This window comes from Hesperophylax consimilis, chromosome 27, assembly GCF_061612785.1.
Source record: "Hesperophylax consimilis isolate HC1 chromosome 27, BYU_Hcon_1.0, whole genome shotgun sequence".
NCBI classification, from domain to species: domain Eukaryota; kingdom Metazoa; phylum Arthropoda; class Insecta; order Trichoptera; family Limnephilidae; genus Hesperophylax; species Hesperophylax consimilis.
The window spans coordinates 4,831,255-4,844,684 of NC_142862.1; the positions used below are offsets into that span (position 1 = coordinate 4,831,255).

A 13,430-nucleotide genomic window follows, 5' to 3' on the forward strand; every position below is an offset into this window, starting at 1 on the left:
AATCTTGGGTTTTACTGGGTTATTGAAAAAAGTTATTTTTTTAATGCAAAATTCTTATATTGTATATGAAGACAGTTTTTTGTATTCAAAATTCTTAAATTGTATACAAAGACAATTTCTTGCATAAATTGTGACTAACCATGTTTTATATACAAAATTCTTATGTTGTATACAAAGACGTTTCCTTGTATAAATTGTGATTTACCATTTCTTGTTACCTTCGACATTATATTCTTTATCCACTTACGTTAAGGAATTGCTGAATTGTATTTTGTCCTTAGGTCACTAATCTCTTGTGCATTGATGCGATGAGATTCGTTTAGATCTAAGGAAAAATATATGTAACAACGAAAATACCAACATAAGATTTTTTCATGTATATGAGGGAATTTTTTTCTCCCTTTCCCGATTGAACTCCCAGTGAGATTGGTCACGCACCACCACTGGTCAAATCCTACAACTGGATGAAATTAGAGAAAGTTCCTTGAATTAGATAATGTAATCAAAATTGTTCACGGACATTTCGAATCTCAATGGACGGAAATGGAAAGGAATTAACTAGGGGAAATTAATAGAACAGAAGAAGAAATGCAAACATTACATTAGTTTCAGTTATGATGCCAATTTGCCTACTCGATGAGCAGAAGGCTCTTATTATAGTTCCTGAAAGGGTATGTTATTTAAATAGATGATTGGGCTAACGTCAATAAACATGACGGATACTAATTCAAAGATCAGGGACCAACATTTCTACGAGCAGAATATCTCGCGTTTATTTATAACATTCTGACGTGTACCCGGCGTTATTCGATGTTTTAAATCGTTTGGAGTGAAGTTATTATGTTGTGAATTCCTGGTGTACCTGAATACTGGTTGCACTTTAAAGGTGAAAATAATATTGAAGTAAAGAATTGTTAAAGTTTACTTTTTAAGTAGTTTGTTTCTCTTAATCGTTCCATTCCAACTTCTTCTAACATTCACTTCAACATCATACATTCTCTCCTTACACCCTTTTCTTCTTTCATGACGTACGCCTCATTTTAGTACTTGTAATTATTAGATTTATGTTTTCCTCGGGCGTCCTCGACTTTTTACACCATTAACTTCATGCAGTATCATGAAATTCACTGTTTTACCGTTAAAAAACTACATTAAATCGACTTTAATTCGACCCTAAATTAACCCTTAAGTGCTTTCAACATTTTTGATTATTGAAACACTTTTGAATATAAGCGATACCTGAACGAATATTAGAAACAGAAAAATCAGAAAAAGATACCGTCATATCTAGGACTCGAAAACAGGACCCTTGCCCTGCCGGGGAACCGCTCTAACAAATGAGCTAATGGGACCCTATCTCATTCGGTCATATTTAGAGTGTCTTAGATAAATATATCTTATTTTATTTTAATGTGCGGCATCTATTGATTTGAAAAAAAAAATCAACATTTTTGTCCAGTTTGATATTAATTTTTTAAAAATTATATTTTTTTAATTTATACATTTAAAATAAACATTAATATTTAATATTTTAACATAGTAAAATTTGAACTATCAAACGTCAAAAATGTTGTGACAAAGGCTAACCACATTTTAAATTCCAATCGTAGAAAAATTGAGAGAACTCGAAATTTCGAAAACACGTTTTTAATTTGTAAGAAAACTGTAACTTCACTTTTATCGAAATATGAATTATTCTTTTTGGCAGTTTTTAAGATTTTATTAATGGCATTCAGTATATATTTGAAGCAAACTGGAAAGAATTATTATTTCTCTTTCTAACATCAAAAAATTTACGGATTTCCGCATGATAGAAAAAAAGATAAAAATAAATTTATGAAATATGGACGGCCAGTCATCTATGACCCTTAAACGCTGGAGGGGTTAAGTCTTTCACGGGCATCCCCGACATTTTTAACCATTCACTAAATGTACCACATTGTTATTGTTAAAAAAATCACAACAACGACTGTAAATTGATTCCATATCTCATTCCAGTGCACAGATAATGTGTTATGTCTTCCAAATTCTTTTACCGTTCAAACCTCTATCTAAACACTCAACACACTTATTAGTTTTGTAGGGTAAATTATAGGGAGTTTACATCTCCCGAAAATAATGACAACATTACTTTTACCTACATTCTTGTGGGGCTGGTATCATTGTAAACCTGCCCGCGATACCTCGCGCTGCAAATAATTCATTCTATCTCCAGCGGTCTAGCCGACGGTTTAGCCCTAAAATCTCCTCTGGCGTACGCGATCTGTTTTTGTTCATAAAATTACTGTAACGTGAGTTTGTTAAAATAAAAACTAAATTGGAAATATCCGAATTCTCATTATTGCACACCGAGAGTAGGTACTAACGCAACCTTGGATTTCAAAGAATCATTCAGCCAACAACGCATTTAAATTGGCGATAATCACAATCCTCCAAAGTTTTATTGACACTAATAAGAACTCAACAGGGCGATGCTGAAATAGTTTCTCACCCTGGCACATTGTGTAAATATACTGTGTATTTAAATTCCTTAGTGTAAATTATTCGTTTCAAATTAAATATGTCAATTTGCCTCCAGGTTATTAGCTTGTAATTTCTAGTCCACGTAAATTATACTTACTTCTCAAATACTAAATCGCAATTCATCATATTTAATATCAAACGTATTTTAATATTATTATAATAATGTATTATTTCATGAGTTTGAATTAGACCAAATAAATTGAATTGCTTATTTAGGTAGGTACCTGACGAAGGACTTTATAAATTTTGAAAGACTTTATTTTTTTACATATTTTGTAATGAAGTATCACTTGGTAGGGCTGAATATGCTTTCACTAGACGAAAATTAGGGTACTCCTTCTTGCAAAAGTGTTTCCATTTTGAAGCAAACTGAATTAAAACTACTTATTTTCTTTTGTTACTCCGGTTCTATGAACTTTAAAACCTTATTTTGTTTTGTAACTCCGGTTCTATGAACTTTAAAACCTTATTTTGTTTTGTAACTCCGGTTCTATGAACTTTAAAACTTTATTTTGTTTTGTAACTCCGGTTCTATGAACTTTAAAACCTTTACTTTGAATCTAAATTTCATTTTCAAAATTTGAACTGTTTTGGGAACAATTTAGAAAAAGCGATAAAATATGTGTAGGTATAGGTGCTACCAAGTGGTTTTATTTTAATTGATTTATTGAAAAATGTATTTTTTTTGTTTGAATTTTATTTATTTATTTTTTGCATATGTCGTAATTTTTCAAGAGTTCATTGAAAAGGCAAATAAATTTAATTTTCGGCAACTTAATTTCCGGTTATCTATAAAAAATAGGGCGTGTCTTTACATATTTTTGTATTCAAACACAATGTTTTTGCAAACATTTCATTCAATGTTGACACACTTATTAGTTTTATTGGCACTAATAAAACATACTTTGATATTTTAACCGAAATCTGTCCAGTTGCTTTTGAGTATACACATTTGGACTCGCCTTTTATTTATAATATAATTTTAAATATAATTCGTCTGCATCCTCCACAGTTTCACAAATTGAGGGTTCTAAGCCCGTATATAATTAGATTATGAAAATGGGCCACGGCGTTTAGTATAATAATATAACATATTTTCATATTTCTCAACGTTACTCTGAAAATACACGAGGTAGGCCTTTTAAATTTTCATCGCAAAAAGGTTCATATAAATGAAAACAAGTCTGATAAATTTACAATAAAAAGATTATCCAATTTCCTCATATACAAAGTCGAGAATCATTTCATCATTTACGTAATCAAAGCATGTTTACTAGTTGATGTAGGGTGAGTTTATTGTGTAGTTTTACTATTCTTTATTCGTAATGGCGTTAATAATAATTTTATAAAAATACACTTCCTCCAAGTTATGTTTAAAACTAATATATGATTTTTTCACGAATATATATCTCAGGGAACAAGTTATTTAATAGCACACTTATTTTTCCGAGGGGCATTACCAATGGAAGGTTAGTTTTTGCATCTCGGAACAACAAGTCCTGTGCCTGAGAGTTCTTGTGAAGTTGTCGGGAAAATAGAGGTTAAGTTTTTGTATAATATCAACAATACAGACATTATGTGCTTACCGGTGAGACTGTTTACACCCAGCATACCGGACAAAAAAGCTGATGGAAAAAACCAGGGTAATACCTCAAGTCTCTAAGATATAAATATCTCAGGAAATTCCTTTTTACTTTCTCTACAATTCTACTACAGTATAGCACACCATGTAGTATTGCACACTAAACTATAGTATAGTACACTAAACTATAGTATGTAACATAATACTATAGTACAGCAAAATATTGTATATTACATAAAAATATCGTATAGAACACAAAACTAAGGTATAGCACACTATACTATAGTATAGTACACTAAACTATAGTATAGTACACTAAACTATAGTATAGTACACTAAACTATAGTATAGTACACTAAACTATGGTATAGCACACTAAACTATAGTATGTGGAACAAAACTATAGTATGGCACACTAAACCATAGTATAGCCCACTAAACTATAGTACAGTACACTAAACTATAGTAAAGTACACTAAAGTAGAGTATAGCACACAAAATGCGGCCAAACTGCAAAAAATACCTGGAGTTGCTTAGTACCAATCCCAGCACTCTCAAAGCTTTGCTGCATTTCGTGGGCATTATTTGTGGACGTAAAAACCCATCGAATAGATTTGGTTTATTTAGAAACAAAACACACTTTAATATACGGTGAAATTCAACAGCTAAATTAGTAAGTTTTTACTTCATAGCATCTAAAGTACTGTGGTAAATTCGTAAGCCACAACTGCCTAACCTTCCACTAATTAAAATCATCATGAACATTTACCAAAATATTCAAGATTAGGGATGTTCTATTTTGGCCCATAACTTTATTTAACAACTATTTAATGAACGTAGGCGCCATCATTGCGTAAGATATAACGCTAAATACTTGTAAAGGTTAGCGAACGATCGATCAATGGATTTATTTTGGATGTTGGGAGATGTATTACTTTGAGCTACATTAAAAGTTTCCTGCCCTTTGAAGTGAAATTGAGTAAGGTTAGATGATAATAATGCGTAACTTGAATATATTCAATATGGAAAACGAATATAAAATTGAAAATAATTACTGGTGTTCTGGCAAAATAAACGATTTCCTAGTTTTTAAACAGCGACGGCTTTTTGTTTTCCAACGTCTTACATGATGGCAATTAATTTACTGAAGTTATACTGCAAGATATGATTTGAGATTTTCATGGCCAAAAAAATATGGTTATTTTTTTATGCCGTGTTACGCTACCCCCCTTTTTGGCCAACTTTCGGACAGAATTACTGTCCATCATCGGGGCAAACGTGTAAACTTACTAATCATAATGGTAGATACCAACTCTATGTTTTTTTTTTTATTTTTTTTATTTAATATTAGAAAAAATGTATTTTTTTACACAGATAAATACAGGATATTAAGGAGATATAAAACAATAGAAATTATAGCCTTTCCTCACCATAAAGAGACAATGCTCTTGTGTTTGGTGAGGGAATTCTTGTTCAATTATGTATATGTTAGTATTAAAGTAAATAAATTATTTAGAAATAAAACAAGATTTAAACAATACTACTTCTAGATGTAAGAAGTGAACGTATTTTGGACTTATAATAGTTTAAGGTAATTTTTTCAATTTAAGGTGAAATTCCTGAATGTTTTCGATATTTTTTAAATTTAATGGAAGGTTATTAAAATAAATTATGCCTAGATAAAGATAGGTATTTTGAATGAGCTTAGTGAGCTTAAATTTTGGGATTTTAATATTTTTCTGGTATCTTGCTGATGTATTGAATTGCAAGTTATGAGTTTATATTATTTATTTTTATGTATTTATTTGCACATATCGTACATCCTTTACTAAGTGATAAGGTACTAAGTAATACACAATTAAGATACCTTTTACGTACGTCCAATACAATCCCTTAGTAATTTATTCTGTGATGAAAATTGTTCTTATTCCTTACTAATGATGTAAGTATGAGTAACAATAATAATAAAAAAAAAACCAAAGGAAGATAAATACTAAAAAAAAATTGGAAAGATGAAAATATTTTTTTAAATCAAGAAGTACCTTCGAAGATCACGAATTTTAATTGACTATTAATAAAAGTTTGATGAAAAATTAAGTGCAAGAACTTTTCAAGTAAATTATTTCACGACAAAAGATAAATTTATTATTTTTTTATGTTAGAAAAATAGATATTTTCTATAGAAATTTTGCAGAAAAAAAACTCCTCCTTTCGTCTTTGTCGATTACGATCTTTTTGAGATCATGGCACGATATAAATATCACAAATAGTAAACAATAAACTCTCTTCATTTATAGTGACCTACCAGGTTAGTTTGGTACTGCCTGTATAAAAAGAAAATAAATTATAATAATAACATATGTAAACAAAGGCATGAAAACACTAGGCTTCCTATTAAGAACAACTAAAAACTTTAACTCCATACAAGCCATTAAACTGTTATACATATCTCTAGTTAGAAGCATAATTGAATACAACTCAGTAGTTGTGTCTCCATCTTAAAAATATCCCATTAATAACATTGAGCGAATACAAAAAAAATCTACGTTTTATAAATTTTAAATTAAATATCTCACCAGAAGTCTTACAATATCATTTCTTATTAAATACTCTAAAAATACACACATTGGAATACAGGCGTAAAATAAACGACTTAACTTTTTTATTCAAAATTCTAAACTCTAAATTCGAATGTTGCGAACTTCTGCAATTCATAAACTTACGAATACCTACAATAACAATACGACAAAATACACTATTCCACTGCAACACACATAAGCACAATTACATTGCGAACTCCCCAATACAACGGTTTCACACTACGGGAAACCAATACTTAGGTGATGTCGATATATTTAATATTAACTTTGCGAATTTTGTGGATTACGTAAAAGATTTATTTAAACACTATTCCTAAATGGAAGTTGTATTTTTATAAACCAGTCAAATCGCTGTATTTTTTAATGTATGTTCTTGTTCTTTTTAATTTTGTTTCTTGCATATGTTATTTTACAAATAATTTTATTTTTATTATTTCTTTCTCATGTTTCAAAATTGTACCAGCTATATATAAAAGCCCTCTGGTCTATAAATAAATATGTACAACCTACCAGCAGGTTCATCAATCAAATGCATTGTACATATAGCTTTGTTTTGGTGATGAAACCGGTGGATGAAATCTGTTAAATTGATACTGCCATAAATTGATAATAGTTTGACTAGTATATAGTCGTAGTTAGTAATAAGATAGATATTTATAGAAATTTATATATAAAACGGCTCTATAGAAATCATCCAAATATTATTATTATTATTAAGATTATTAGTCAGATTTCTTACCTGCAGTATCCTCAGAATGAGCGTGGTGTTCTGGAAGTCGTATTCCAGAGAGAAATGTATCTGCCCAACATTTTCAGAGGGCTCGGAGTTGTCGATGTACATGTCCACCAGCGATATGGAGCGGTTCTGCAGGAATGCCATCTGCTGGGAACAAAAATAACGTTAATCCTCGTCATTATTACCCTAAAGACACCCTTTTCATTATTTCATTGAACAAAAAATCACAAAGAATTTGTGAAAATTAATAACAAATTTTCTACAGTGGAGATTGCGTTAATGATTACATTTCCCCGACTAGAGTGAAAGCATAAAAAATAATCTGTCTCTCAGCTAGTCTTGAATTGTGAGTTCTGGACTATTTTCTTCGAGCTTTTTGAAACATTCAAATTTCATAAGAATCTATCTGAAATTTCCAGGTTAATCTTCTCGCAGTGTAAACTTTAAGATGAGCAATGACACTTTTAAAGATAAATTTAACCTAAATTTTTAGAATTATACACTTCGTTTTGTTGAAAGAAAAATGCAATAATACAAGTAAAAAAACAAGACAAAATATTTTCAAGTTTTTCCATGTTTTGTAGTAAAAATATGAAAAAAAAATCTTAAAAGGCAAACAGTTTCCATTTCATTTAAAATCATGCATTCCTAGCATGTAAACACAGATAAATAATAGCCCCCCTTACTAATAAACGTGTTTTAAATGTTATACATCTGATACACAACTATATATATATATATGGTCTGTTGAGTAAAATTTAAAAAAATGTGTAATAGTTAAAGGCCTAAAACAACATCACATAAAATACTAACAATGCCTTGATATATATATAGTTGTCATATAGATCTTATTAGTTTTCGCGGCGAATAAACTCATGCCAAATTTCCTTCATTTATAATACTATTTTACAAAAGTAAACTAAATGGAGATAGCATTTCTGATTGCGGTCCTCTGATATCTGATGAAAAATTTTGAATTTGAAAAAAAAACCTTTGAAAGTGGAATGTTAAAAATAAAATTGCGAATTTGAAGGATTAAAAATGTAATTTAAAAGTCTGACCATTTTTCTTTTGACAGCTTTCTCAATCCTTGAACAGCTATATTAAAACTTTCACAGTGAATCTTCTTTTCCACTAAAGGCAGTAAAAATTGAAAAGAACAGGCTTTGGCTAATCCTCTATAAAACTAAACTAGAATAAACGTTCTCGTTCCTATTTCGAAGCGAAAGAAATATACAGTTCGTTTAAAAAACTTTGTCACTTTGGCCTTACGGGCTCTGCAACGCAGAAATATGGTCTCTGAAGATCACTATCAAAGTTTCACCGTAAAATATATGAAATCTAGAAAGCTTTTGCGATATGACGACGGTAGATATTCTGGATACTACCGGAGCTTTCAGATTTATTACGGATCTTTCTGGAAGACTTTCAGAATTCTTTTGGGATCATCCTGGTCTTTCAAGCATTCAAAACCTTTCAGAGTCTCTCAATTCCTCGAGGATCTTTAAAATCTATCAAGAACTTTTAAGTCTTTCAGGATAATTAAAATCTTTCACATCTATTGTGATTATTAAAGTCCTTTAAGTTGTTTCGAGTCTTTCAACCGTTGAGAACCTTTTAGAAACCAAATAACTGAACTCTTCTTTCAGACTGAAAAGCTTTTTAAAACCTCGGGATCGTACGGAATATTTCACTACCTTTACCATTTAGACTTTCAGAACCCAGCTGCATCTAAGCTTTTCATGTAGAGGAGAAAAATTTCAAGAAATACTGAAAAATTTAGCTGATCTATCTTATCTTACTAGCCTTGAATATCTTACAGAACTCAGCTAACAAAATTCCTATTCCACTGAAAGGAAAGTTTACAACCAAATGCAATATTCTACAATATTTTAGGACTTTTCAAAGGTTGGTACCAAAACCAACCATCACTTAACACTTTCTAATGTGTATAAAGTTTTCAACATCTTTCGGCACATTTGAATATCTTTCAAAATCTAACCATCACTTGAATTTACTTCTGAGTGGAAAGCTAAGAGAAAATCAACTCCTACAACAGAGGGTAAAGATTTCAAAATAAAAATTTAGTTCTTCTCAGTTCGTTTGATAAACAAAGACTGGTTAACTTTCCGAATGGATCTACGAAGGAGACCAAAACTTAATATAGTATATTGTCGCCACTTTGTAAACATTGATGTTTTAATTAAAAACACTGATGAAATTAAGACACCGTGCGGAGTTTATCTACGTGATGAACCAATTTTGCCAGAGATACTTAGCAGAATCTCATTTTGAGCCACTTAGGTGTATTTACATACTGAGGGCAAACGCAAGGCAAAGGTCTCCATAACAGGTAAATACTTGTTCAATCAGGTACGTAATATACTTTTTAGTAAATTGGTTTGGTAATTGGTATTTTTTTTAGTTAATTTAATTTTAAATACACCCGCTTGAATTTCAATTTTGTTTTCTGGATTGAATGTATGAATGAATGAAGGAATTATCTTGGATGTGGAAATTAACCCACTTTCCGACGGCCGATCGAGCTAAAACTGGGCAGTACTTTATGTCGATGATAACGCATTATGTCAACTGTTTGGTGGCACTCATGCACCCACACGCGCCACATACGTATTTCTCTGAAAATGGATGACATTATACAAAATCACTACAGTTAATATAAATCTTTGTACCATCCAATCAGGACTTCGGTTCACTCATTTTAGTCGGTTCCCGAGGAGAAAGGTTCAATCCTAAGTCAAACCAAAAAAAAGTCTTATTGCATTTTAAATAATATCTTAATCACAATAATTCATAAAAATATGTTTATTTTAGTAAAAAAACTTGATTTTTATAAACATTGCGTTAAATGAATAACAATCTCATTTCGTATATCAATTTACTTACATACGTCTACGTGTTGTTTTATTTATTTTTTCATCACGCTCATAGTAAACTAATTTTTTTTTGAATTATTCACAAGAATTCCAACTGCTTGCATCTATCTGGAACCAGTGGGACTATGCCATTCTTAATTCGTGTATATTGTGAGGCTGAAGAGAATGATGAGAGGAAGACGATTGGGTATAGGAAGACTGGGAAGTACCTGTCCAAAGCCATTTCAAGCAACAACGTTTAGATTCTGGCTGGTGGTCTTTCACGAGGGTGAAACTGAGAGAATTTGTCACTCGTATAACAGAAATCTTAATTTTTTTCGAGCCAGTACCTACATGGTTTTACTAAATATTTAACCACCGCAGGTATCTCATGTTACGAAATACGATCATTTCTCGTCCTTCCTCTGCAAGTTCCTTGCAATACTGCCTTACTCAGGATCGGTATCAAAATTCCGCTAGTGGATTTTTATCCTCGCACTGCATTCAGTTCCCAATTAATCTTATTTTCTGGATTCTCCACTACGTCAATATCCCCATTAGCCTCCCCATCTCTCGGAAACATGTTTCCAGAAGTACACAAACTCATCCACTTGCTCGAAGAACCCATAAATTAATACAAAACTTCAGTAAGGCGGCAACCCATCAAAGCGAATGTCGCTTTACTTTCGCAATAGCTTAACACATGTTGTTGCAAAGTAGTTGCACAATGTTACTAGATAACTTATAACTCCTCGGCTTCGTGAGAGTAACAGGGAGAACCTCGAACACCTCGCGAAGAGAGTCCCTATCCGCACAGTATAAAGACCGGCAAGGCCGGCCCTAAGCCAAACAGCTCCTGGCATGGGTGAAATTTTGGCGCACCTTGTTACAATCAGTAGATGCCTAGCTAGGTGATCACTGTAATCAATAATAGTATTATGATTTGTATTTTTGTAAAGCGTCGGTCTTATGAAAATATTATCAAAGGCGATGTGTTAGGACTGTTGGGTTATAGGTATTGTCAGTGCAGTTAAATCGGCGGAATGGAAATGGTAAAATATAAATATAGATTATACCTAGTTTAACACTTGTCGAGATGCCATCAATTTTCTGGTAGGTACAGCCATATAAAATATCGATTTTTAGTTTCAATATTTACTTCCTCCCCGACCGTACTATCAATTGACAGTGGCGCAATCTCACTAGCCTTAAATATTCACAAGCCAATTGGGGAGCCGAGTTTTTGGTACATTTTTGGTGAAGCAGTCGGTTTTGCACACTTTAGTGTGATTTCAAATTCTCATTTCAAACTTTTCCAGAGTTAAAACACGAAATCAATGCCCTGAAAGCTTTTTTTAATAAATGATACATTAGAATTTTGTTTTAGTAAAATATTATTTGGTAATGTGAGCCTCACTAAGTGGTTACCCGTGCTGGCGCCACCATTTTACAATTTCATGTGAAAAATTGGATATAAATAAAATTAGTTGTATTGAAATAATGTTAAATATAACGAATTTAAATAAATATTAAAAAATTAAAAGAAATAAAATTAAATAAAGTAAAGAAATTAAAATGATTAAGGTTGTTATAAAAATTAAGCAACATGTATGTAATTATTAGTCCAGTTGTGTGTGATATGTATACTATGTAGGTAATTGCTTTAACAATTTTTGTTTGTTCTTTAATTCATTTATAATTTTGTTTATGAAATGCTTTTACTATGTCGTCTTACTGGTGTAATATTGTTAGTGTGTGTTTGTTGAAATTTAGTTTTTTGGTCATAAATGTACTTTAGTACTGTTTTTATGTAATTAGTGTAAGAATAAAATCAATTTAACACCTTGCATTTCGATACAAATCGTCATCTATACAATGAAGTCTGAAGTGATTACATTATTATTGACCTTTTTTATATAAAAAATTATTATGTATATTATAATTGTTTCTCAACCTTTTTAGTATATAAAAGTATAAATCCTAAAAAATTTCAAAATGGCAAATAATTGGTCTAAGTTTTTTAACATTACGACGAAAATGTTTGCTAGTAAGGTTACAATGTAATGTCGATCCTAAGGCGAAGCTTAATGCTAAATCACTATTTTGATTAATCTTTATAATGAATTGGTGTACACTATGAATACCAAAAATATGTTTTAGATAAATTGAAGATTTTCCTATCGTTTCGCTTGAGTAAAATGTAAATAAAATAACAAATTACTCAATTAAAAATATAAATGTAAACTACTAAAACTTTTTTTTTTCAATAGAAATGTATGAACGCGTAAAGGAAACATCTTTTAAAAAATACAGTATTATAGCTAAGATTATCTGTGACAGTTTCACTTGATTAACTTTTTTGTTTTCTTGTAAAATTATTTAAAAAATAAATAAAAAAACAGTTTTGTGCTTGAAATCGAACGTTTCTAGACTCCGTTTGTCAAGCGACTTTAATGCATATTACCTTAAACATAAGGTATACCAAGAATATACACGTTTTGGGCTTGTAGCTTCTTGTTATGTTGCACTTTTGATTGCATACACATAGTTAAATGAGTATTGCAAATTTATTAAGAATCTCGAAATCTATAATTGCGAAAATATTCGGATTTTTATGAACACGTGCTCCGACATCGTGATAATCGTACATATTCGTATTTTACTAAAAGTTTACCAGGAGACCTATTATTTCATTCGTTAAGGTCATGTAATTCCGCTTTTAATCGGATTACCAATAATTTGAAGAGATTCTTAATTATTTAGAAATACTTTTTTTTCTTCATGTGACTAAGCGATTAAGAATGGGATTTTTTCACTTCACGCCACTTCCGTTGGCATTTCGCACTTGGATGGGCCCCAGGCTATCATAAATACTGTGCTTTCAGAATTCGCCACAAGATGTCGCCACTTCCGTTGGCATTTCGCACTTGGATGGGCCCAGGCCACAAATAAATAAGCACAAACTCGACAATCAAAATTTACACATCTTCGGATCTACAGGATCTGCCCTGATGATGGACACTGCAACGCTGTCCGAAACGTCGGCTAAAGAAGGAGTTAGCGCAACACGGCATAACACCCCAAAAACAAACAACAAAAATGCTTTTGGCCGT

General features: G+C 31.3%; 1 protein-coding gene across 1 annotated transcript in view; it reads right to left on the bottom strand.

The window, feature by feature from the left end:
• Syt7 (Synaptotagmin 7) overlaps nt 1–13,430 on the bottom strand; it is a 155,699-nt gene that overhangs the window by 80,951 nt on the left and 61,318 nt on the right. Inside the window, exon 2 of the mRNA XM_089647871.1 lies at nt 7,445–7,585. Within this exon, the coding sequence (XP_089503997.1) occupies nt 7,445–7,585 (141 nt within the window). The remainder of the gene's footprint in view (nt 1–7,444; nt 7,586–13,430) is intronic.